Source organism: Misgurnus anguillicaudatus, chromosome 24, assembly GCF_027580225.2.
Source record: "Misgurnus anguillicaudatus chromosome 24, ASM2758022v2, whole genome shotgun sequence".
Lineage (NCBI taxonomy): Eukaryota > Metazoa > Chordata > Actinopteri > Cypriniformes > Cobitidae > Misgurnus > Misgurnus anguillicaudatus.
In genome coordinates this window covers 20,763,852-20,789,973 of record NC_073360.2, presented here as the reverse complement: position 1 = coordinate 20,789,973, position 26,122 = coordinate 20,763,852, and the positions used below count along the sequence as shown (strand labels likewise).

At 36.7% G+C, this 26,122-nt stretch overlaps 2 protein-coding genes across 2 annotated transcripts in view; one reads left to right on the top strand and one right to left on the bottom strand.

The window, feature by feature from the left end:
- Nucleotides 1-12,804, bottom strand: part of mark4b (MAP/microtubule affinity-regulating kinase 4b) — a 49,320-nt gene extending 36,516 nt beyond the window's left edge. The window contains exon 1 of the mRNA XM_055196487.2: nt 11,886-12,804. Within this exon, the coding sequence (XP_055052462.2) occupies nt 11,886-11,936 (51 nt within the window). The 5' untranslated portion in view covers nt 11,937-12,804. The remainder of the gene's footprint in view (nt 1-11,885) is intronic.
- Nucleotides 12,805-19,422: 6,618 nt separating this feature from the next.
- Nucleotides 19,423-23,297, top strand: LOC129438011 (uncharacterized). The gene is made up of 2 exons (XM_055196484.2): nt 19,423-19,606; nt 20,235-23,297. Exon 2 carries the CDS (start codon nt 20,254-20,256, stop codon nt 22,312-22,314), a length of 2,061 nt encoding a protein of 686 aa, XP_055052459.2. The 5' UTR covers nt 19,423-19,606; nt 20,235-20,253; the 3' UTR covers nt 22,315-23,297.
- Nucleotides 23,298-26,122: the final 2,825 nt, after the last annotated feature.

Sequence of the window (26,122 nt, the reverse complement as noted above, 5' to 3'; positions counted from 1 at the left end):
GTTTTGGCTAATGTGGTAATCAGGAGATTGACACATTTCTTTACAAAACAACACTTTTTTTGTTTAAAGTAGCTATAGATTTTTAATGGCATGAAGTATTTGACTATTCAGTACCTCCAGAAAAACGCGATTATGCGATTGCATGATTCAATGCATAACCAGCCAAAGTCCGCATATTTAACCGGGGGCCGCACTTCTTCAAACACGCCGCACCCTCGCCGCACAAATCGCAGATCACCGCACCCAAATCATAAATTTTTGAACAGTTTTTGCAATTTCCCGCAACTTCATAGCACAAAACCGCACAAGTATCTCGCATTTTCCATCGCATTTATTAAGAAAACGTGCCGCAAGATCAAGGATTTTTGCCTGCAACAATCACAAAAAAAAATTCTGCAATGACTGACTATTGACTTTTATAGTAGAAAAAATATTGTGATAAATGATTATGAACATACTATGGAAGACATGGTTTCCACCAAATGTGTGCTTGCCGTCATTTATCAAAATATCTTCTTTTGTGTTCCTTATAAAAAAATAATGCAGGTCTAAAACACTATGAGGGTGAGTAAATTATGACAGGATTTTCTTTTTTGGGTGAATTATCCCTTTAACAAATGCTGGGTTGTTTTAACCCATTGTTGGGTCAAATAAATTTTTTTGGGGGTTAATTTGGGTTCGTCTCTTTCTGACCTAACACTGGGTTGAATAACCCAGCATTTTTACAGTGTAAAAACAAACAAAACTATTTAAATGTTTAAATAATTTGATTGACATTTCACTTACAGACAATTGTCTGTATACTTTAAAGAATAAACTAGGCAAGCAATATTCTAAACGTTACACGACACAACAAAATTCTGGAGACCCGCCCGGGACCAAGACAATAGATCCCCTATCTGGGCAGCATCCTGCTTAGGACCACATGGGGAATGGGGGTAGAGATGGATCAGGGTCATCCCATCCAGCCACACATCCTGCTATTTCAAAATTACTCCCAATATCCACTTACACGGGTCCGCAGCATTTAACACTGCTGTAAGCCGTTTTCATCAGTGCCGAGTTTCCATAAAAATTGACTAACGACAACGACTTATTGTCGGCATCATTGCAGTATATAAGGTCGTTGTGAGAATGCAGACCCTGGAAAACAGGTGCACGCCCAAACCAGGTGCGAAGAACCCTGCCGAGACTCAATCCTGCACGCTTCCTGTGTTGAATAAAAGTTGTGTCATTGTAACGGTTCTCTATGGTGTGGCTTGCAACCAAACAGCTTCAGGCCTCTCGTAACAGGTTCTACTGAAGGTTTATAGATTATTTTTGTCTGTATTTGCCTGCAAGTAAAACTTATATTGGCTGACAAAAACAGATTCAGAATGCAAACTGACATGCTGGAAAAAAATCTGAATTGTCAATTATTCACCTTGATATTTTAATTGCGATTATTCTTGCCAATTAATAGACTTTACACTTAAGTTTTAATTTGTTTTATAACTTTCTGTAAAGCAGCTGCATGGTTAATTCTAAACATCCAAAAATAAATAATATGAAGTATAACAAAAAAATATGGGAGTTATGTTCTTAGTAAAAAATCCAAAACAAATGGGTAAAGGACACATCAACTTATCAATTTTAAAATCTCTGATTCACCCTTGTATTTATTATCCAAACATACTGGCGAAACCATAAGACTGTACAAAAAGAAGGATCCTATGATGTCACTTTCTTTCATTGTAATGAATTGGAGCCAAAAATGTCCGACCATGGGCACTGCCATCTTACGTAAAAACATCAGTTTGGAGCCAGGGCATGCGCAGAAGGAATCGTCTGTTGAGCCAGAGGCAGCGCCGCCGTATAAAACATCCGCCCAAACACTTGCATGCCCAATTTAACTACGCTAATCTTTTAATACACAATATTCAGATATTCAGTCCTTCCAGGAAATTTTTTTTTTTGTGATTGCTGCGTGCAAAAATCCTTGATCTTGCGGCATGTTTTAATAAAAAATGAGATGGAATATGAGTGATATATATGCACTTTTATGCAATGAAATTGCGGAAACTTGCCAAAATTGCGGAAACTTGCAAAAACTGTTTGCAGCTTTGGCAGCTTTTCATTGATGTTCACAGCGCATAATTAATTCACTTCCTAACAACAAGGGACATGGCTACGCATGTGTGAAGTAAATGCAAAATGTTTCAACTTTCTGCTAAGATAAATGCGATTTTGCTACAAAAATGCGGGGATTATGAGATCATGCAAGCCCCGCATATTTTGCGAGCAGAAATCTGCAATTTATACGGTGAAAGTGCAGTGTATTTTAAAAATGCGGCCCCCGCATAAAATATGCGGACTTTGGCTGATTATGCATTGAATCATGCAATTGAATAATTGTGTTTATCTGGAGGGACTGAATATTGCGTATTATGTGTTACCCGTCTTCAAAAGTTTGCTTTTTCAGAACCCCAAAACGACGTCATTGTGTAAACGACCAGCCAAACTGCCTAAAACGTTTAGCTTTGAAATCGCCATCTTGTAAACGGACCCTAAATGTATGCATTTGGCAGACGCTTTTATCCAAACTGACCTACAGTGCATTCAAGGTACACATTGAGTGTTTACTCATCCATGACCTTTTGCGCTGCTAATGCAATGCTCTACCAAAGCTACAGGAACCAGATAAAGGGTTTCATACCCTTTGTATACCCCGACTGCAATGTGAGGTCTACATTGCAATCATTTTGCTTTGGTCTAAAAGCATCTGCCAAATGGCTAAACATAAATAATTTACGGTTAATGTGCAAATCCATTGGTTTGTACAAACATGCACTATCCCTCTGTTAAACAAATGACCAAGTTCTACATTACTGCTTTTATTAATGCTTACTCATGCCTTGTGGCTGAAATGCTGCTTGTCCTGAACTGCTTGCTAGCCTTAAGTTCGCATCCCCGCCACATGTGAACGACAAACAGATTCTCAGCAGAGGATTTCCATGACCAGAGAGCACAAGTCTCACCTAGGTATCAAATTAGATACCCAAACAAAAAAAGCCCCATCTGTTAACCACACTCTGCAACCCCCTAAACTAGTAACATAAACCCTTTATGCACACACATACACACTTCTCCTAATACATTAGTAGACAACATCAATATTAGTCGTCAATAGCAACAATTGGTGTGGCAACCGGATGGTGTAATCCTACCACAATGAGTATCACAAAAACATGTTGATTATTTGATTGTTGCTCATGATCTCAACACACCCTCTTGTTTCAAAAAAAAAAAATATGCTCAAAGTTACTGGTAGATAAACACGTTTAGTAATGATTCTTTTAATTGTGCGAGTTCAACATATTAAGGCTGACCTGAAGGCAATTGAGCACATCATGGTTGCCTATTTTGGACTGAAAAAACAATATGACGACCAAGATATTTACAAACAATATGGCCGTAGCGCGTAAAAAGCCATTCACATAAAACAGGACATGCCATAGGTTTAGGATGAACAAAGCTTCAAATGTTCTTTATAAAAGATACCCATGCGCTTTAAGCTTTGCTACGCCTTACATACAGGAAATACAATAACCTCGTTCATTCTTTGCATGAGAACGTCTGGGCACATTTCACTGGTTCAACAAGCCACTGGACCTGAGGTTCCCCTGCCTATCTGCTGACCTCTACTTTGGATCAGCTTTCCTACTTAATGGACGAACAATAAAGAGCAAATCCTCTTAGTGAATTTCTCTTGAATGAAAGCTCAGACATACTGTCCAGTAATAGGAATCTTATAGAGGGAAATTGTGTGTTACTGGGACCCTAAGATACATCTTTGTAGCATTTTTTTTATGTTAGTCAAGGTTTGATTGTCTCTTGTACCTTCTGTGTGAATGCCCCATTACATGTGAAGTTGTGTGTTCGCTGTTGGGTCCCATATAATTTGAACTGCTCTATCATTAAAACCTCTTCAAATACTTTGCATTACATTGTGACACGCTGTGCCCAAAACTGTGAAGGCGAAAGTATAGTCCATTTTTATGTGTACGTGAGGGTCCACAATTTTCGTCATGCGCACTGAATTTTTGAGAGCCTGCGTACATCGTACGTGTAGGTTGCGAATATAATCTAGTAAGTAGCCCAGGAAATGCATTGCATTTGGTTGCAATGTGCATGCATCGAATGTCTGTGTACATGTACGAGTCAAATAAACGATACATTTCAAGGCTGTGTGTTCGATCATGTGTTCCCATACACGTAAAAAACAGACTATACTCTGTGTTTTAGGATCTGACTATAACAAACTTAGCCTGGGTGCCAGCCGATCTTAGCCCCGCCCACAACATCTGAGAAACGGGAAGATCGGTCTGGGGTTTTTCCGTTGAGGAGCTTCTATGCGAAACCCAAAGCTGGTCGACCAATCAAATTGTCAGGGCGGGCTATATTCGATGATGGACAGTTGATCAACAGTAACGTAATCAATCACGTCACCAAAGAGCGCGTGTCTTGAATCTTAAACAACGAAATGGCTGCTGCTGTAGAATTCAAATGTGTGGATTCTGACATTGAGTCTGTTCTAAAAGACATCGACAGAGCATTGATTTTAAAAGAGGAACAGACAAACGCGATCAAGGCATTTGTTGATCGGAAAGATGATTTTGTCATCCTTCCTACGGGATTCGGCAAACGTTTAATTTATCAGCTAGATCCGATGGTCGCTATGAAGACGGGACATGAAAACCCTATTGTCATTGTTGTTTTTCCTTTGGTCGCACTTATGGAGGACCAAGTTAAAGAAGCAACTGAAATGGGTATCACGGCGATGCAACTCGGCGTGCATGACGAGATGGATATAATTAGCGGTCGTTGCCAGCTTCTTTTCGGAAGCCCGGAATCGTGGCTGCTGAATAAGTGGAGGGACATGCTAGGCTTCGATATTTTTTGAAGCCAACGTAATGGGTATCGTCGTGGATGAAGTTCACCTAACGTACAAATGGTAAGAGATAGTCTGACTTCGTAAATACTTAATGTTGTGATATAAATGAAATGTTGTAAACATAGTTAGTGTTGAGGTACGTTCGCTAACTCAGACTTAGTATAATCACAGTGTTAGTGTCATTGTAGTGAAATAACTAGTAGTTCGGTCAGGCTACTAAAGACACCATTTCACTGATTGGTCGTAGGTCTATCCAATTGAGTGCAGAGGCATTTTTCGGTTGAGACACGCCCCACAATCATAGCCCAATGGAGCGGGATCAGACTCAAATTCTGACTAGAATTGAGTATGACAATGTCAGGCTATAACAAACCCATCGCAAACCAAAGAATTTACTTTCTGCTTGTTATTGGATCTTTCTGTAGCATATGCAAAGTCGCAGATGCTAAGTACGAAGCATAACACAAGATCTAATAGTCAGCTGTTCTAGTGTTGAGGAATAGCAGAATACATCATTGTTCCTTCTCTTTAGTCATATGTTCATACATTTCAGTATCTGACGTCAAAAATCCAGCATCGCAAGAATGAGCCATTTTTGCAACTTTTTCTATAAATGGTCTATTTGTCAGTTCTCAAAGATTATATAATGTTTTCATAACACAATGACGTCTTTGAACATAAACAGTTTGATTTCTCAATTCATGCCTTGATGTGCCATTTCAAAGACTTTAACGTGACCATGTCATCACCACTCACAACAACCCCATTACAGTGCATACAAATAGGGGAGAACCGAGGCAAAAGTAACACAGGACGAAAGTAACAAAGCGATTTTCTCCCAGCCCTGATAACATTTGCATCACAAACTATGACAGCATCTTAGGCACACAACCCTTGACAGAGCTGACAAATATCACTTTATTTACTCACTGTTTTCCACGTGTAGATCCAGAAAGGGGTTATCAACCATGATAAGTAAATTGATTTAATTTCATTTTTATAGTGTTGAAACCTCAATTTACATTTGTACTGTTGGTTGCTTTTGAAACATTTGATAAAACTAAAATTTTAAATGAAAATGTAATTTAATTAATTTTTTCAAAGATAAAATGACAAAATATATTTGCAGTTACATATTAACAAGGTCATAGTCATGTGTATTCAATAAAAACCAGTGTAACACAAAAATCTATCTTGTTTTGTTGTGTTACTTTTGACCCACCTGTGTGTTTCTTTCGTCCCTGTTTACAGGGTCAAAAGTAACAATGCGCTTCTTATGTTCAAAGTGAATGTATACTGAAGCCGTTTTACATTTGTTCAAAATTCCACTTGGTGTTGATAGACCACACTTATGAGTTACTGACCACAGCAAAAATATATATCGGTCTAAAACAGTATCTTTTAAAATTACTTTTTTTCTGAAAAATGGTACTTTGCCCCCGCTCTCCCCATAACAAGTGTGACAGAAACTGGTGCTTATGTCAAAGGTGGTTGAGCTCCTTAAGTAAGAACAGCAATGAGGAACCATCAGAGGAAGTAAAATGTGTGAACACATAAGCACTCGTCAATAACTTTCCTCTTTTCAATGTTTCGACATTTCAGCATAAACAAAACGTCTATAGCCTAACACGTAAATATTCACAGATCTACACCACAGATCTTTAGTTGATTATGGTCAGCACATACTTTTTATTTTAACTATGCAATTTCGTCTTGCTACACAAGCTGGATTTCATGTGTTGTATTTATAACTAAACACTAGAATGTGTTGTTTAAGCATTCACATCATAAAGTATGCCATTAGGTTTGACAATGGTCAAACAGAAAGATGTCAATCCAACCTCCCAATAATTTCCATTTTTTTGGGGCAATATGGTGGTTGCCAAGATTTTTCAGGGCTTCCTTCATAAACTGACCCACTCCTCCAGACCACAACATGCCACGACTTTCTGCCTTACATGGAATCTGTGAACGTATTTGCAGGCTCTTTGTTTTGACACAATCTTTCCAGTTTTGCTCTGTGGTTAGACAGAGAGTCTACATAATCTAGATACATTTTATATTGTGTTTGCTTTGAGTTCTTGCTCTTTCTGTCTCATCTTTGGCCTACATTAATCAGTTCATTTTAAATTTTTACACAAAATTGAGGTGTGCCTGTATATGAAATGCATGCCACACTGTTCGAGTCTGCTGTTGAAGAAATATTAGTGGTCAACTGATATGAGCTGTTTATTGGCCAATCCCAAAGCCATATGATATGAGCCTAATATAACACAAATATAATTAATATATAATATTATAATTATAATAAAAAATTGGCAAAAGAAAACATTTATTGTGTAATATAAATGTACTGCTTGAAGGACTGGGCCATACTGGCAAAATGCATATCTCAGTAATTTTGGGATGGATGGCGATATACGATCAAGACCTCTGTATTTCCTCCAAAGTCAAATAAATGTTTAGATGCAAGACAAAGCCCCATATCAATTTTCACAATCACCTTTACTAAAACTATTAGGGGTGCACAGATAAATGCCAAAATACACTAATAATATGTCGAAGATAATTATTTCAAATCACACAGCCGATATTATTCACAGTTATTCAATGTACTACGGCTTTTGATCAGTAAGTCCTTATTGGTCTGAAATCACTGTTAGTTTGAGTCATTTATAAGTAACATGCATTTGAAAAAGCAACACTCTTCAAACATAATCATTATACATATTCTTTATTATCATGAAAATACCTAAAGGTTTGAAGAACAGCAATAAAAATATATCCTTAAGCCATTTCCTGGAGCTGCGTGTGTATGGTTCTTCGTCTGCAGCGCATATTGAGTTTCTGCACGAGAGCGCCCTCTGGCTTTTGTATGTAGCGGCATTTCACCGTAATTCAATTGAGAAGCATAGCAAGCATCATCAGCCGATATATCGGTGCACCCCTAATAACATTTATTAAAAAATATAATATTATTATATTTTATTGAAAATATAAAGCTGCACAACATTGCAAGCTGGTTGGAAAGCTTACGTCTGTCCTCATTGTATATTTTTTGGGAAAGCTTCTCTTGCTATGGACATTGATACCAGGCCAAATCGATATAAATAGTATTAGGCTTGTTCGACTTCATGCGGTGCCGCAAGAACCGACAGCCGGATGACATCAGATTTCCTCGAGAACGATTTAAAAGCAGACTGCTCCATATGATTTCTCGAATCTCTCGCGGTACGTTGATGTCATCCGGCTGTTGATTCCCGCGCCGCCGCATGAAATCCAACAAGCCCATTTCCTAATCTCGTATCCCGCTGGAAAAAAACCCCAATATATTACCAAAAACTCCATACAGCGCCCAGCCCTAGTTAAAATAAGACTTTGGTGAACGCTTTTTTGTGTGTAACACAATGTAACGTCACATTAAAAAACAAATGATGATTGGTCATGTCATTTTGTTGTCTGTCAAACTTACATCTGAGGTCTTTTCTTCTGGAACAATAAATTTAAGGAACAAAGATTTGTCTGCCAATTTATAAAGATTAATCGTCCCATGCCGATAAGGTAAAATACTTTTAGATTAATATTTATCCGAAACTACTTACAATGCATTACAAGGAAGTGCTATCTGTATATATTTATCAATATGTGTGTTCCCTGGGTGTTCCCAAACCCATAACCAGTTTAGCTACAGGAACTCCAGTGTAGTAGCCTACTGGCCGATATATCGGACTCTGTAAAATATCAGTCACTAAAATGTTAATAAATTATACTGAATGGACTCTACTGGACTACTGGACACTTTGAATATATCTATTTGCCAGACGTTTTTTTAAGCATGTCATTTGCAAGTCTCTGCTAATTTCAACTCTTATGCTGCGTACACACCAAACTTAAAGCATTAAGTTCCTCACTCTAGATTACTCATGGGTTTTAACTTCAATTTATGCAATTTTTCAATCATTGAATTTGCGTTTGGTGTGTACGCCCCACTAGTTGGTAATTTGTCAAAGACTAACACTGCACCTGAAACCACCTACTTCGCCTACTATATAGTATGAAAGTATGCAGTTTCGGACGCAGCGCAAGTATCAACCCTCTCTTTTATTATATATGGCAGGGCTCGAAATTGCGACCATTTTGGTCGCATATGCGACCGAAATTTAATCTATGCGACCTTAAAATATATTTGGGAGCATTTGTGCGACTGCCCATTTTGTTGTGACGCGAGTTGATTGTGATCCTGCGTGCTGGCGCTGTCCCAGGTTCAGTGTTCTCTCCAACGATACATAACCAATCAAATTTCACCATTAAGTTCTTGCGTTTAATGAAGACCACAGATTGGCTAATATGAGCGTCAGTCATTCCTTGTTGCCGTAAAGCGCGGAAATGTGAAAAGACGAACGCGTCACGAGCATGACGAGAGCGAGCCGATTACATCCAAGGTTATTATTACTGTATTTTTTGACGACGATCCGGATTCAAATGTAACTCCACCACCGGAAAATACGAGTTGACGTTAAACCTTTCAGAGAGAGTGGCTTAAAGATTTCGAGTGTCTCCGCTATGAAAATGTAACTTACTGTGTTTACTGTAAATCCTGTAAAACGGCGTTAATGGCGGAATCAAAACATTTTAAGCGCCAGACGTACCTTGCGTAAACATGGCGAAAGTGCCAAAAACACAAGACGTGTCATGACAAATGTGTTTATTATTGATGGAGACACCGACCTGTCTGTCAAAGGGTGTTTGATGGTGTATGTGCGCATGCGCTGGTGAATGGACATTCGACAAACATCCTTGTGGTCCATGTTGCTGTGGAATACGACAATGCTGATGGTATGTTTTTGTTGTATTTTTTAAAACATTGCCTATTTAGTAGTAAAAGCATCTTGGTAATGCAGTTATCAATACCAATATATATTAGCCTTCTATATTAGGGTCACTTTTGTAATGTCACAATTAATCAGTGTTTTACTTGTTTGCTAGATTTTCTATGTAATCTTAATCATGTTACCTGCAATTGTTAAATTATTATTGCTGCTATACTATTTCAACAGCATTTGGGTATTAATTTAGGAATTTATGCAGCAAAAAATAAAATAAAATAGAAGACCAACTTTTAAATGCTGGCCATAGGACGTGTAAAGCCTGGTGGTGGTGTTTTATTTTTTAATAAAATAAATCTATTAACATTTACATTGTAGTTGTGGTGCTTTTTAATTTTTGGATGGATGCGCCTAAATTTTTGCTGGTGCTCCTAACTCTTTAAAGTTGGGAGCACCAGTGCTACCAAATAAAAAAGTTAATTTTGAGCCCTGTATGGTATATTTTACTGTATAATATTTTCCACAAACTGAGGGTTTTTTGCAACAAAAATAAATACAGTAGCACACACACGGCAAGAAATGTTCAACCACTAACCCTAATCTTTCTTACCTTAGGAATCAAATTGTGGCACGTGATATAACATAGAAAGCAGATGTCTTGCACATTTCTCGATTAACTATGTAACACCAAGGCCAGGTAAACTGAAACCTGACATCGCCCTTACATAATAAGAACAGTTGATTACAGTAAGAGCTGAGAGCAGATGGCCAGAAGTTACATGACAGTTTAGCCTTGTGAGGAAAATAAAGACTGCAGTTTTGAGCTAGTAAATGTGTGAAAGCTGTATTTGCACCAGCCTTTGTGAGCAGCCACATACTGTACAGTATAAAAACTGTTGCCCTTTTGCCACGCTCCCTTACTTAAACACATTTTCAGACATTTAAAAGCCAAATATTTTGCATGCCATATGCTATCAGTGAATTTCAGAGATGTTATCACACATGTAGGAGTTATAACATGTTGACACATTTAATTATTTGTGTGCTCAGAAAAAATATAGGTCATCAATGTGTGACTATTTGACATGTACAAATACTGATAGCATTAAGACCAAATAAAGGTGACACTGTATGTGAAAGTTTGATTTTCACGAATTGATTTCAATCTTTGACATAATTATTAAAGATATTAAGGTTATATATTCACAATGTCCTTTATATTATGATTTTATGTAGAAAACAGTAAATCACAAAAAAAGACGTTTTCACAAGCAGGGTCACAAATTGATTCAATATAGGAAGTGCAGTCAGTTTAAGGATCTTTTGCAAGTTGTTTCATGTAGCATTGAATAAAAGTTGGCCTTTGAATCATCATCATCATCAAAAGCTAAAAGCACTTCTAGTTTTACTAGCCATAAAAAGCGGCTAGCGGGCCACTTCTTCCGTTAATGTAGGCCAAAGAGCAGACCTAGCTGATAATTAATAATCTACAAATATAAAGCTGTATATGTTTTCAATATCAGATCTGTAAAAGGATATCTTTCTCCAAAATCTGTACGACAACAAAGACAGCTGTCTACCCAGTCATGTCATCTATCGTCGCATGAAATGTGTGACAGTCTGGTCTCGGGGAGGGGCTGGATGATTGTTTTCAAGTTAATCAACGACGTAGGTTCATTAATTAATTTAGACGCACAGAAATTACCTGAATTAGAAACTATATAATACTCTGATAACAGCTTTTTAAAACGCTACCGGCGGATGGGTTTTCCTCCCTTTAACGTCATGCAGGCGTATGGCTGTTCAGTGCTAGCGCCAGTTTAGTTATTCAAAAATAAAATTAAAGATGTTTAAGATTTTTTTCCCCCTACAAAACCATAAGAGTGTCTTACCTTTGGGTTTACTGTTGTAAGTTCGGCTACATTTTAATACATTTGATTTGATTAAGTAAAATGCATATTACTTATAAAAACCCGAAGCTTTTACTGACAGTAACATTATAATCAATAAGCTGGACAAAAATTACTAATATCTTAACCTATAATATATCAAATTGTTAAACAAATAACAAATAAAGGGAAAAGGCTTAAGTGAAGGTAAATGACGTCACAACGCTTTTAACTTACGTGGTCTGCGTTCCTGTCGTTCCCGGGCTGTAGCGTTGCACGAGAGGACATCGTGCCTACAGCAGCAGCGGTGGATTTACTTCAGTGATACCGGTCCGTGTGTGTGTTTAATCAGCACCAGGACAAGAAACAGTCGTCACGGACAGCCCTGCAGCCGAGCCCGTATCGCGAGGCTACCGCTGACCTCTCCAACAGCAGTAATGCTGGAGCGATCTCTTCAAGCAATCCTCATTGTCGATTAAGTTCATTAAATGGCTAGCGAACGAGGCTGAATGTACTGTATAACGCTATACGATGCTCATGTTTGTGGTGAACAATAGGTCATTTTCTCCAAATGTCCCCCATCCAAGTGTCCTCATACCACTTCCACACTGTATAGTCTATGAACAGTTTCGTCTCTGTTGGGGTCCACCAAAAAGCGTGATATTGTAGAGCAAGAGACGGAGAGATAAAAAACCAAAAGCAGATCAGGAAGAAAAAGATTAACAAGAAAACAACCTGGTTCCTGAAACCCTTCAATTTTTTCAATGAGTCGGGGTTGTCCAGAGAAAAATAAACCACTCCCACGAACGCAGTGTCTCCTTCAAAGAGTCATCTGTGTGCATTTTCAGGAACGAGATGTATTAAATAAATAAAACGCCACAAAAACGGGTTCAGTATGAAATATTAAAGGTGTCTCGAGTTCAGTCCTGTCGGGTTTAAGAAGGCAAACAATGCGACTGTCCTTATCGAAGAAACGAGAGTATATCAATGAACCCAAACAGTATCAAATAGAAACTGTACAGTGTCTGTAAAACCTACATCCTCGGTTGCGTGTGACACTGGCATGAAGGAAGGACGTCAGGAGAAGAATAGACTGGGCTGGGCTGCGGCGGACGCGCGCACACATACGCACACCCTTCCCCCATGGTCCTAAACACACTGCTCATTCATTCATGTAGCAGACCCGTCGCGAGACACATGCAGGGTTGGCAACCTAAATGGGTACCACTCCTCCACCTGGTCATTGCACGCCAGTACAGCCGAAATGCTAGGATTTTTAATGTGTCGGTGTTTCTCAACCAGGGAGATGGGAACCACTAGAGGGCCACAACTTCACCAATATGACTAACAAATCAGACAAAACAAACATTAAATAATCTAAAACAACTACAAAGCAAATATTATAAGTGTTGTATAACTATTGTGTGTTCTTAAATAGGATTTACTACATTCAAAAAAATGGTGCTTAATAGCAATAAAGTGGTTCACTGGCTCCTAGTCATAGAGGAACCATTTATACTCGTAAGCATCACCCATGTAGAACGTGTAACACCATATTGTGCTATCATGGTTTAGCACCACTTATGGTTCTACAGAAAACTAGTCCAGAACGCTGCCTATAGATTAAAAAAAAGGGGGGGGGGTCACGCCACTCTGCTTTTAAAGGCCCTTCATTCCAGACCAAAAGCAAGGCAGATTTACATTTACGCCCTCAGGCAAATACAGTCCAGGCAGTTTTACGCCCCGTTGTTCCTGATGCGTCCAGTAGGGGGAGAAGAATATACATACAACACCTTTAAATAAACAGTACAATTTTAAAGGGTACCCATTTCATTGCAAAAAATGGCGTTATTTTGTGTATTTAGTATGATACAATGTGTTGTGTGGATTATTTTGTGTGGTGTATTTTGCAGTTTAATAATTCTATAGTTGCAGGTACAAAGTTCCTATATCGTCTTCTCCTATAATTTTACTTGCCCACCTAACAATTTGATTCAAAGAATTTTTGTTCTTTAAGGAGTACGTTTACATGCACAGAATAAGCGGATAACTATCAAAAATCTGCTTAATATAAAAAAAATGTTTTCATGCGTTTAGTGTGTTATTAATTGTTCAATTTACTAAAACACTAAATTCCTTTGCAGTTAAATTGTCTCCTGTAGATTGTCCATAAATCAACAGTGATTGATTGATTGATTTTATTTGACCACTTAAATATAAAATATGAAAGATGGGTCATACATTAAAATACATAAATAGTCAGGGGGATAACACAATAAAGCCCAAAGTGAATATCTACATTCATTTTAATCTTCGGTGAGGATCATTACCAGTGGCGGCAAACAACTCAAAATAAAACCTTTAATGTAGTAATGCATGACTGTTAATAGCCATTTATCAAGTGATGATGTATCATTAGCTTTGCTAAAACACTGAAAATGTTACTGGTGAAGTCAACTAAAGCAAGAAATAAATTTAACCTGAATTTGAGTGTAATGTTGGTTTATTATTAATAATGAACTAATAAAGGTAATCATTCAAATACACACACACGCACGCAAGCACACACACACACACACACACACACACACACACACACACACACACACACACACACACACACACACACACACACACACACACACACACACACACACACCAGAGGTTGTGTTAAACTTTTTCAATCAACATTTTTTTTTTGATAAACAGCATTGTAAAAATTTCATCATAGTCAATTATTATCCGTCAATTCATGTTTTAATGCTAATAATTGTTTTCATTCACATGTTCATTTGTAATCATGAACTTCCAAGACGAGCATGCAAGTTAAACTGTGTTTATTTATTTGTAAAGAAGAGAACAGATCACGATCAAGTTGTCTAATCACAGGCCAATACGTTTCTTTTGCTTCAATAGCACAGCACAAGCACGTTTTCCCTCACAACAGATAACATACAGTCCAACAGCTCGTTCTGCAGTTTTTAAAATCTAGGGGTGGTTTCCCGGACAGGGATTAGCTTAAGCCAGGACTAGGCTTTAGTTTTAAAAGGAAATATAACTAGTTTTAACAAACATGCCTTACTAAAAACATAACTTGTGTGCATTTTGAGGCAAAACAAAGGGCACTGATGTATTTTAAGATATGTGAGTCCAAGTTGTTTTCAGTTTGGACAGCTCTTACATTTATTTTAGTCTAGGACTAGTCTATCCCTGTCCGGGAAACTGCCCCTTATTTTTCCATTAAATCTTTTAGTTAAATAAATAAATCTGTATGGGAAAAAAGTTCATTGTTCAGCAACTTCAGCAATTTTTCATTTAAATGTATCAATTAAAACATTCAAATCTTTACATTAATTACGCAAGTTACAAAGTATACTAGACAAACAATTCATTACCTGAAAGGTCCCTCCACCTCCCATTGTTTTCCACCTGGGGCAGTTGTAGGCCTAGTGGTTAGAGAGTCAGGCTTTTTGTCGGCAATGCCTATTAAGTATGGCAAAAATTGCATGTATGGCATGTTTTAGCAACTTTTCTACAATTCCTTTAAAGTCTGTGTAAGTGATATTAAATACGTGTTTTAAGTTTGTCACAACACATTGTTATAAATTTGGCTGAGTGGTTAACACACGTGTTTATAAATTGTTCTCTAATTTTGATCTCGACTGTAAAGCCTGTCAATCAACATTAGCGTATGTGCTTACTGTCAGTTTACCCGTCAGATATTGAACGAAAAACAACAATTTGTACATAACAAAATAAGTTCAAGCTTTGTCTTTGAATACAAATCAGAGACATCACTAACCTGCACCAACTCGTCACTTTATAGATTTCCAAAAGTGTCGCATTAATTGCTAAAACACTAAACACAATGTCTAAAGAGGATTTTAATAATGGGATCTGGCAACACTGGGAATTCTGCATCCGCGCTCTCACAACTCCCGCCAGCGTCTCAGCGGCTAGAGTAAATCTCCATCATTGATTCATTTACACTACAATATACAGTAGTTAGCCGTCAAAACTTGATTAAATACGCAGATTCCAGTATAACTCGTTTAAAAAGGCCATCATTCAGCGAACTTTATGTTTTATTTTTGAAAAGATAAATTTAACGAGGTTAATAGGATGTTTGATAGGATGTGATGATGAGGTGGGAAACCTCAAGAGTTGACACAATTCGAACATGGACCTCTCCAACCGACTCGGATCCAAGAAAACATGTTTTTTTAATAATACTAATTCACTTTACATGTAAGTTAACATCAAAATAATTACTGTCTAATCTGTCTGAATTGCGACTAGCAGCGCCCCTTTTATGTTTTTACAAAACGTCTAACTTAAAGATCATAAGTACGTTTTACAGAGTAAATTACACAGCTTTTACAAACCCACTGGATTCTTGTCCCAGCCCACTGCACAGCAAAACATTTTTGTTGAGGAGTTAAATTACGTTAAACACTATTTATATTATTTGTGTCTAACAAAAAAAGTAGGACCTACATAAATAATTATAAAGTAAATACATTTAGTTAAGATGAAATATCTAGTTACAACAATTAAAGCACATAGTACACGAGTGTCTCGCAACGCCTGTTTTCTGCACCTTTACCCTTCTGATACTTACCACATAATGAGAGAATCCAGTTCTATTAGTGAGCGAACGTTCTATATGACGTCATACATGGGGAATTCCACGAAACGTCTGTGTCACGTGACGGTTTAATTGGACGCACGTGCGTTGTCCCGGTTACACGTCTGGACAGAACATGACATCGGTCTCTGTTTGTTTAATGGTCTGACTAGTTGCTTAACTGAACTACCTTGTCGAAAATAACAAATGTTTTGGTTTCCTTAAGAAGGGGGAAGACGGCGATTATGGATCACTGCTATGTGAAGGGAGGTTTGGCAGCCGATCTGTAGTTGTATTACACTTTTTATAACTGTAACGTTAGCTCAGTGTAGTGTTTGATACAATTTAGCTATAATTTGAACTAAGGTAATTACTTGTTATTTATTTTGCTTGTTTAGTAATCAGAAATAAACTACTCTAAAAAGACTTTGATGTTATTGATTCTTTGTGGAGTTTACCGTTGTTGCTACATATGTTCCATGAAAGAGACTTAAGAATAGAGGTGACCGTGCCTTCTCTGTAATTGGTCATCGCCTATAGAATGACCTTCCAGTGGAGATCAGAATGGCTCCTAGTCTGACCATTTTTAAGGCTCTTCTAAACACCCATTTGTTTTTATTGGCCTAGTTGGATTTACTTCTGGCTTACTCGCTTTCTTATTAGTATTCTAGTTAGTTTTAGTTGCTTTTGCCATATCAATTCTTTGATGTTATTTCTTATATATTTATTTTCCTGCTTATTGTATTTTTTAAATTCATGTTCTATTTTCTTTTAGTTGCTTTTAGTTGCTTTTGTTTTGTTGTAAAGATGTTATCTTGTGGCTGTTTTAAATGTGCTATAGCTATATAAATAAAGTAAACTTGAAACTACAGAGGTTCTATATATGTCATGATCTGTAGTGCTAAAAATGGTTCCCCTACTATGATTACGAGCAATCAATTGTCTCAGTTTCACCATCTAGTGGTTACAAATATGTATTGTATACACCATCAGAAAAAATGGTCCCTAGCTGTCACTGGGTTTGGTACACCTTTGCACCTTAAGAGGTCATATTAGTGCCTTAGAGGTGCATATTGAAGAATGAAGACTGGACAAAAATGGCCTGCATGACAAAACCGCTGCTGAGCAAAAAGAACATTGTCTCAATTTTGCCAGAAAACATCTTGATGATCCCCAAGAGAAAATGCTTTGTGTTAACTGACAAGACAAAAGTTTAACTTTTTGGATGGTATGTGTCCCATTACGTCTGGCGTAATGTAACACAGCATTTGAGAAAAAGAACATCATACCAACAGTAAAATATGGTGCTGGCAGTGTGATGGTCTGGGACTGTTTTGCTGCTTTAGGATCTGGAAGACTTGCTGTGATAAATGGAACCATGAATTCTGCTGTCTATCAAAAATCCGAAGGACAATGCCCGGCCATCTGTTTGTGACCTCAAGCTAAAGCGGGACAAAAGTCCAAAACACACCAGCAAGTCCACCTCAGAATGGCTGAAGAAAAACATGCTTGGATGCTTTGGAGTGGCCTCAATACTATTTTTAATAAAAACCTTCATTTAAAAACTGCATGTGTACTTGTATTATCTTTCAATAATATTTAAATTTGTTTCACGATCTGAAACATTAACGTGTGACAAACATTTTAAAGTATACTGACCTAGTAATAGCTTGGGATCAATAATTTCTATAATAATTGACAGCATAATTGAGTTTGAATTGCATCAAACCACCATCACTGTGATCAGTGTTTGCACTTCATCCGCTCATTTGCATTTTAAAGGACACACCCAAAACGACACATTTTTGCTCACACCTACAAGGTGGCAATGCTGACATTTTCATGCCCTGGGCCCTTTAAGTTAGAGAAAAGTGATGTTTAATGGTTATAAATGCTACAGCCCAATTGAAAGACCAACTAGTTTTGCATATTAGTCAACAATTCAAAAAAGAATTGCAATCAAATTTGTAATTACCGAAATGTTTTCACTGACTTGATCATGTGGTTTGTTTGCTTGAATTGTATTGTGTCTTTGTTGAGCTCCCCTAAGGTGACCTGTGGTGAGATTTTGGTGCATCCATGTGGTTAAGACAACACGTTTCTTTATAAAAGGATGTGACATCACAAATGGGGCCTATAAACCTCAGTTGAATTTGCTGACAGCCAGGTTATTTTTAAAGACTTACAGTCAGCTTTTTGTGCTGGTAAGTCATTTTAAATACATAATTTAAATACATGCATTTAAAGTTATTTAAAAACAATACTTTAATAGTTGAAATGTAAACTGTAACATAACAAAAAGTTGTACGAAAGTTGAACTTTTTGGAAGATGTGTGTCCCATTACGTCTGGCGTAATGTAACACAGCATTTGAAAAAAAAAGAGCATCATACCTACAGTTAAATGTGGTGATAGTGTGATGGTCTGCGGCTGTTTTGCTGCTTCAGGACCTGAAAGAATTGCTGTGATAAATGGAACTATGAATTCTCCTGTCTAGCAAAGAATACTGAAGGACAATGTCCGGCCATCTGTTTGTGACCTCAAGCTAAAGCGAACTTGGCAGGACAATGATCCAAAACACACCAGCAAGTCCACATCTGAATGGCTGAAGAAAAACAAAATGAATGCTTTGGAGTGGCCTAGTCAAAGTCCTGACCTCAATACTATAAAAACCTTCATTTAAAAAACGCGTGTGTACTTGTATTATCTTAATATTTAAATTTGTTTCAGGATCTGAAATATGAAAGTGTGACAAACATTTCAAAGGATACTGACCCAGTGACAGCTTTGGACCAATTATTTCTGATAGTGTATGTACTGCTTTAGTACTACTTTATTTTGTCAGTCTGTATGAAAGTATTAAATTATATAAATTAAATGTTTGTGGGCAGGTATGTAAAAGCTGAAATATTAAAGACTAATACACATTTATTTCAGATTTTAGCAGTACTTGTGTAATTAAACTTATCACTTTGGCATTGCTGGATTGATGTTTAATGATTTTAATTGCTACAGCCCAATTGAAAGACCAACTAGTTTTGCATATTAGTCAACAATTCAAAAAAAAATTTGCAATCAAATTTGTAATTACTCAAATGTTTTCACTGACTTGATCATGTGGTTTGTTTGCTTGAATTGTATTGTGTCTTTGTTGAGCTCCCCTAAGGTGACCTGTGGTGAGATTTTGGTGCATCCATGTGGTTAAGACAACACGTTTCTTTATAAAAGGACGTGACATCACAAATGGGGCCTATAAACCTCAGTTGAATTTGCTGACAGGTTATTTTTGAAGACTTACAGTCAACGGTTTTTCAAGTCAGATTTTTGTGCTGGTAAGTCATTTAAATACATGCTTTATATAAATGCATTTAAAGTTATTTAAAAACAATACATTAATACACTGAAAAAAAATGATTCATTGAATTTAATATTTTTTTTAAGGTAAGTGGTTGCAATCAATTTATTTAAACTACATTTAAACAAAAAAGATTAGTAAAGTAAAATAAAATAAAATAAAATATAAACTTTTGTTTAAATGTAGCTTAAATAAATTGATTGCAACCACTTACCTTAAAAAATGTATTAAATTCAATGAATCATTTTTTTCAGTGTAGTTGAAATGTAAACTGTAACATACATATTTAAAAGGACTTGAATTCATACATAACTCAAACACATCTTTACATTTGCTAAAGCAGCATCATGTGTAAAAAATTGAATTCAATGTCAGATATTTACATGTGGCCACATTTAATACGTTGCTAAAGAATGCATATTCTGCTGTTTACATTTTACTAAAATATTGCATCTCAGCATATAGCATTTTACATTAAACAAAAGTTTTGTATTCAGTTTCTATTCTCAATGTGAATTGTGTAAAATGAAACAAGAATTCAATATAAATGCATTACATTTATTAATACTTTGTTGAATCACAATGCTTTTTTTGCTTTTATAAAGGCCTTGTGGATCATTTAAAATGTTTTGGAGTTTGACAATGGCTTTGGCTCTCATGGCAGTGGTTGATGCCTGTCCGATACTCTGCAAATGTGAAGATTTTAACATCATAACCTGTTCGCACCAAAACCTTCTGGAGTTTCCTCACCTGCCCCAGGGTACAAAGCAATTATATGCTACACATAACAAAATACAGGCACTCCCGAATGAAGGTTTGGAAGGATTGGTGGTTCTAGATCTAAGCAAGAATCGCTTAAATTTGTCACTGACATCTGACAGCATTTGGCAGAACATGAGTAATCTTACCAAGCTATTTCTGGCAGGAAATGCACTAAATATAATAACACAAAGACAATTTCAAGGACTAGTAAATCTTAAAATATTAGACCTCAGTGAAAACGACATTGATACTCTGCCTCAGAAGTTTCTTTATGGTTTGATCAACCTTAAAGTCCTTAATCTGAATTTTAATCAAATTTTCAGTTTATCTTATGGGGTCCTGGTGGGAGCTCCTGCCCTGATGGACCTCCAACTAAAAAGCAATAAGATTAAGATGATAGCGGTGGATGTATTTGAAAACTGCACCAATCTGTCTAAACTATATCTGTCACAAAACAATCTGAAAAGTGTAGGCAATGAAGTATTTAGGGGTGCAACAGCACTGGATCACCTTGATCTTAGTCGAAATGGGTTAACTGCCATACATATCGGGATCCTCAGCAACATCCCAAGTCTCACTAGCCTCTATCTTCAGAGAAATGACATCGCTAGTATTCCTGAGGATGTTTTCTCGGACAATCCTGAATTGAAGCATTTGGACTTGAGCTATAATGCTCTCGTTTCTCTGGCCGCCGGTTCCCTAAGAGGTCTGTCCCGTCTGGGTGCGTTAGATCTGAGTTTCAATCAACTGAAGTCCTTAACTTCACAAGCGTTTCAAGACTTGGAGAATCTTGAGAACCTTAATCTGTATCACAATAATCTAAAGTACCTTCCGGATGATTTGTTCAACAATTCAAGCAACATAACAGAGCTCCAGTTGGACAACAATAATATTTCTGTTATTCCACCCAACCTGTTTCACCCACTTCGCAAATTATATGATCTACAGTTGGATAACAATCACATTTCAAAGCTTAGCCCACAAACATTTATGATGCTGACAAAGCTTAAGGAACTTGACCTAAGCCACAATGATCTTGAGGAGATTCCAAATCAAATCTTTCAAAAGACAAAACATCTGAGGGATCTACATCTGGACAACAATCACATCCACTACATTTCAAAGTCATCCTTTCATGGTCTAAGAAGACTGCACACACTGAAACTCAACAGAAACAGGCTGTCAAATCTACATGCAAATTTACTGACTGATCTCAGTAGGTTACGGGAGTTATGCCTGAATGACAACCAGATAGAAATCATCCCTGTTGGATTTTTCACAGGACTCTCAAACTTGAAGATTCTAGATTTGTCCAACAATAATCTGCATTACCTGTCCTCGTCAGTCTTTAAAGATCTGTCCATACTGAAATTGCTGGATTTGAGCTACAATAAACTCAACACACTTCCAGAAGACATCTTTTCATCTTTGAGGAATCTTCAAAGGCTCCACCTGCAAGCAAACCAGCTGTCATACTTGCCAACCAAAGTGTTTTCTGCTCTGACCAATTTGGAAGAGCTCGATCTGGACAAAAACCAGCTCCGGCGCATTGATCCTGCACAGTTTAAAGGCTTAGTGAACTTAACACAACTCTACATTAAATCTAATCAACTGCGCTCAATGGAGAAAGGGACACTGTTGCCTTTAAGAAACCTGGAACAAATCTATCTTAATAAGAATCCCTGGGATTGCTCTTGCAAGTCCATTCTGTACATAAGTCAGTGGTTAAACAATAATACTGGTCTGATAGGAGGACCCGTCAAATGCTCCTCTGGCCGAAATCTTTCCTATCCATCCCGTTTTCCATTCTCATTGTCACAGCACTGTACAAACGCTGCCTATTTCTCTGTGTACAGTCATAACATTGAGATATTAACAGTCTTCATAGCGTTCTCTCTGGCTTTTCACTTCTTCACTGTATGAATTGCTGTGCTGTGCAAGCCTTTCATATGTGGTTGAAGTTCTAAGATAAAAAACAACCAGAGCTTGTGAGCAAATAACCAAGCTGACCTATTTTGAATGCATATGCTGACAGAAATCAAACAAACCATTTACATGACATGACATTGTAAATATGATGGATAATACATAAAGTGCATGACACGATTATTTCATAGAGGCCAAAAGGGAAATTCCACTTACTCATTTCATAACTCATAACTTGAATTCACTTATTCGGGTGTTTCTAAGAAATGGCTGCAAGCTGTGGTTGTGTGGCTGTAAAACTAGGTTGGAACCTAGGTTGCATTTTTTTTTCATATTAGTAATTTCTTTTATATTTTTGTTGCCTTGAAAAATCAGCAAATAAATGAATCCATATGAATGTACTGGATAAAAATGCTTAAATAAAACAACGGTGGTCACACTTTATAAAATGTTGTATTTGTTAACACTAGTTAATGCATTAGCTAACATGAACTAACAATGAACAATGCTTCTACAACATTTTATAATCTTAGGTCATGGTAATTTCAGGATTTACAAATACATTTTTAAAACTAAAAGTTAACATTAGGTAATGCACCATTAACTAACATGAACAACTGTATTGGCATTAAAGGGGACATATCATGAAAATCTGACTTTTTCAATGTTTAAGTGCTATAATTGGGTCCCCAGTGCTTCTATCAACCTAGGAAATGTAAAAAAGAACAACCCAGTTTTGGTAAACTATTCTCAACAAGCATGTGAAAAAATAGGTCATTGAAATTTGGCTCCTCCTGTGATGTCAGAAGTACTGCCCCTTAATCTGCACTATCCAACCACGGCACTGCCATTTAGTGCAGATATCAGCTCATTTGCATTTTAAAGGACACACCCAAAACAGCACATTTTTGTTCATATCTACAAAGTGGTAATTTTAACATGTTATAATAAATTATATAGGATATCTTGAGCTGAAACTTCACATACAGTTGAAAGAAAATGTATGTGAACCCTTTGGGCTTACTTGGATGTCTTCATAAATTGGTCATAAAATGTGTTCTGATCATCATCTAAGTCACAACAATAGAGAAACACAGTCTGCTTAAACTAATACCGCACAAGCATTATACGTTTTCATGTTTTTATTGAACACAACATAACATTCATAGTGCAGGTTGTTTAATGTTTTCCTTATTGTAGATTTGTCGACAAAAATGTTAGCATGGAAGTCTGTAAGTCTTTAGCTGACACTCTAGGATTCTTCTTCACCTCATTGAGCATTCTGCGCTGTGCTCTTGCAGTCATCTTTACAGGACGACCACACCTAGGGAGTGTAGCAACAGTGCTGAACTTTCTCCATTTGTAGACAATCTGTCTTACTGCGGACACATGGACATCAAGGCGTTTAGATATACTTTTGTAGCCCTTTCCAGCTTTATGTAAGTCAACAATTCTTGATCATAGGTCTTCTGAGAGCTCTTTTGTGCGAGGCATGGTTCACATCAGACAATGCTTCTTCAGAACAGCAAACTCAAAACTGGTGTGTTTTTTATTGGACAGGGCAGCTTTAATCAACACATCCAATCTCATTACATTGATTGGACCCCAGGTTGGCTGACTCCTGGCTCCAATTAGCTCTTGGAGAAGTCATTGGCCTAGGGTTTCACATGCCTTTTCCACCTTGCACTATGAATGTTTACATGTTGTGTTCAATAAAAACATGAAAACATATCAAGTTTGTGCTGTATTAGTTTAAGCAGACTGTGTTTCTCTATTGTTGTGACTTAGATGAAGATCAGAACACATTTTATGACCAATTTATGAAGAAATCCAAGTAAGCACAAAGGGTTCATATACTTTTTCTTTCAACTGTATGTACTCTGGGGACACCAACAATTTATTTGACATCTTAAAAAAAGTCTTGTGAAATATCTCCTTTAACAAAGCATAATAAATGTTAAAAACCTTTATTGCTTATTGTAAATTCATGTCAACTAAGGCATTTACTAATATTAACAAATACAACCTTACACTGTCAAAATATTCTGTAGAAACTACAGTATTATTGGGTATTTATGGCAACTAGCTGCCAGTAACTAACTGTAGATTTTATATTAATGGAATTTACTGGCAACAGTTTGTTCAAAGTTAAATGAACATGAAACATTTTCAGTCTTTATCTTTTACAATAAGTTACTGGCAACCAGATGCATATTTACAGCAAATTTTTACAGTGAGTAACTTACTGTAGATTTTACATTTATGTTATTTACTGGCAACAGTTTGTTCAAAGTTAAATGAACATAAAACATTTTCAGTCTTTATCTTTTACAATAAGTTACTGGCAACCAGATGCATATTTACAGCAAATTTTTTACACTGCAGTAACTTACTGTAGATTTTACATTTATGTTATTTACTGGCAACAGTGTGTTCAAAGTAAAATGATCATGAAACATTTTCAGTCTTTATTTTCTACAGTAAGTTACTGGCCACCAGATGTACATTTATTTACAGCAATTTTTTTACAGTGAGTAACTTACTGTAAATTTTACATTTATGTTATTTACTGGCAACAGTGTGTCCAAAGTTAAATGATCATGAAACATTTTCAGTCTTTATCTTCTACAGTAAGTTACTAGCAACCAGCTGCATAATTACAGCAATTTTTACAGTGTTTTGTAAAGAGTTACCACATTTATTATACAGCTTTTGTACTATTCCTTTAGACTTTTTTTCAATTCTGACAAACCAGGGTTTTTTAAAATCTTTTTTTAGCCAAACCCCTTTGTTAATTGCATAACACGTTAGCATGTTTAGCAACCTCAAAAACATTTATTTTTCATCAGTTTTATCAATATTATTTTTATAATTTTATTGTTATCATACCCGTTATTGGAGCTTTGGTAGTCTGTTAATTTTCTTTTCCTGGTTCATAAAACGTACCGTGTTCATTTTGTATGAGTTCTCAGTTTTCTGATAAATTGTAGTGCTGTGTGGCAAAGACACTCAAATTAAACAAATAAAATATATCATTTGTGTAAGTGTTATTTTTTAGATTTTTAATTTTTTTTGGGGCCATTTTTGCCTTTATTGGATAGAAAGTAGCTAATTAAGGAGATGAGAGGAAAGTACAGAGTGAAGAGAGGGGTATGGGATTGGCAAAGGACCTCGAGCCAGGATTCGAACTCGGGTCGCCAGAAGTGCATCTGCAACATGTGTCAGAGCATCATCCACTACACCATCGGCTCTGACTTTTTTTAAAGATTTTTTTATTTTAAAATGATTTATTTACATTTTATGTTTAATTGTAACTAATTAATTGTTTTTCATTAACTCGTGAACCCCCTGCAATTCCCTAAGTTTGGGAAACCTTGAAATAAACCATTTATTACAATTGAGGAGTTCAGATGGAAAACCCTCCAATTGCATGCAAGCTGTTTGTCAAAAAAATCCACAGTTTTGGACAAAACACAGTTGCAAAATCACTAAAGATGCAACTAGAAACACTGCAAATGATTAAAAGAAAATAAAGAAACTAAACCACACATTAGTGAGGTGCTGCCATGTGACTGCCACATGATGTATTCAGGTCCATGAGACAAGTTTGAATGTGCTCCATGGTCGTTTCATGCGCCATCATTCATCTTCTGTGCACTAACAGGACTTTGCTAAAAGTCGATCGTTTAGCGGATCGTTTAGCATTTCTTTTCTGAATGGGCCTGAGGCCAGGATTGAGCAGATAGTGGCTTTTGCAGAGTTGCTCAATTATTGTAATTGGTAAGAATAATGTTATAATCATAGA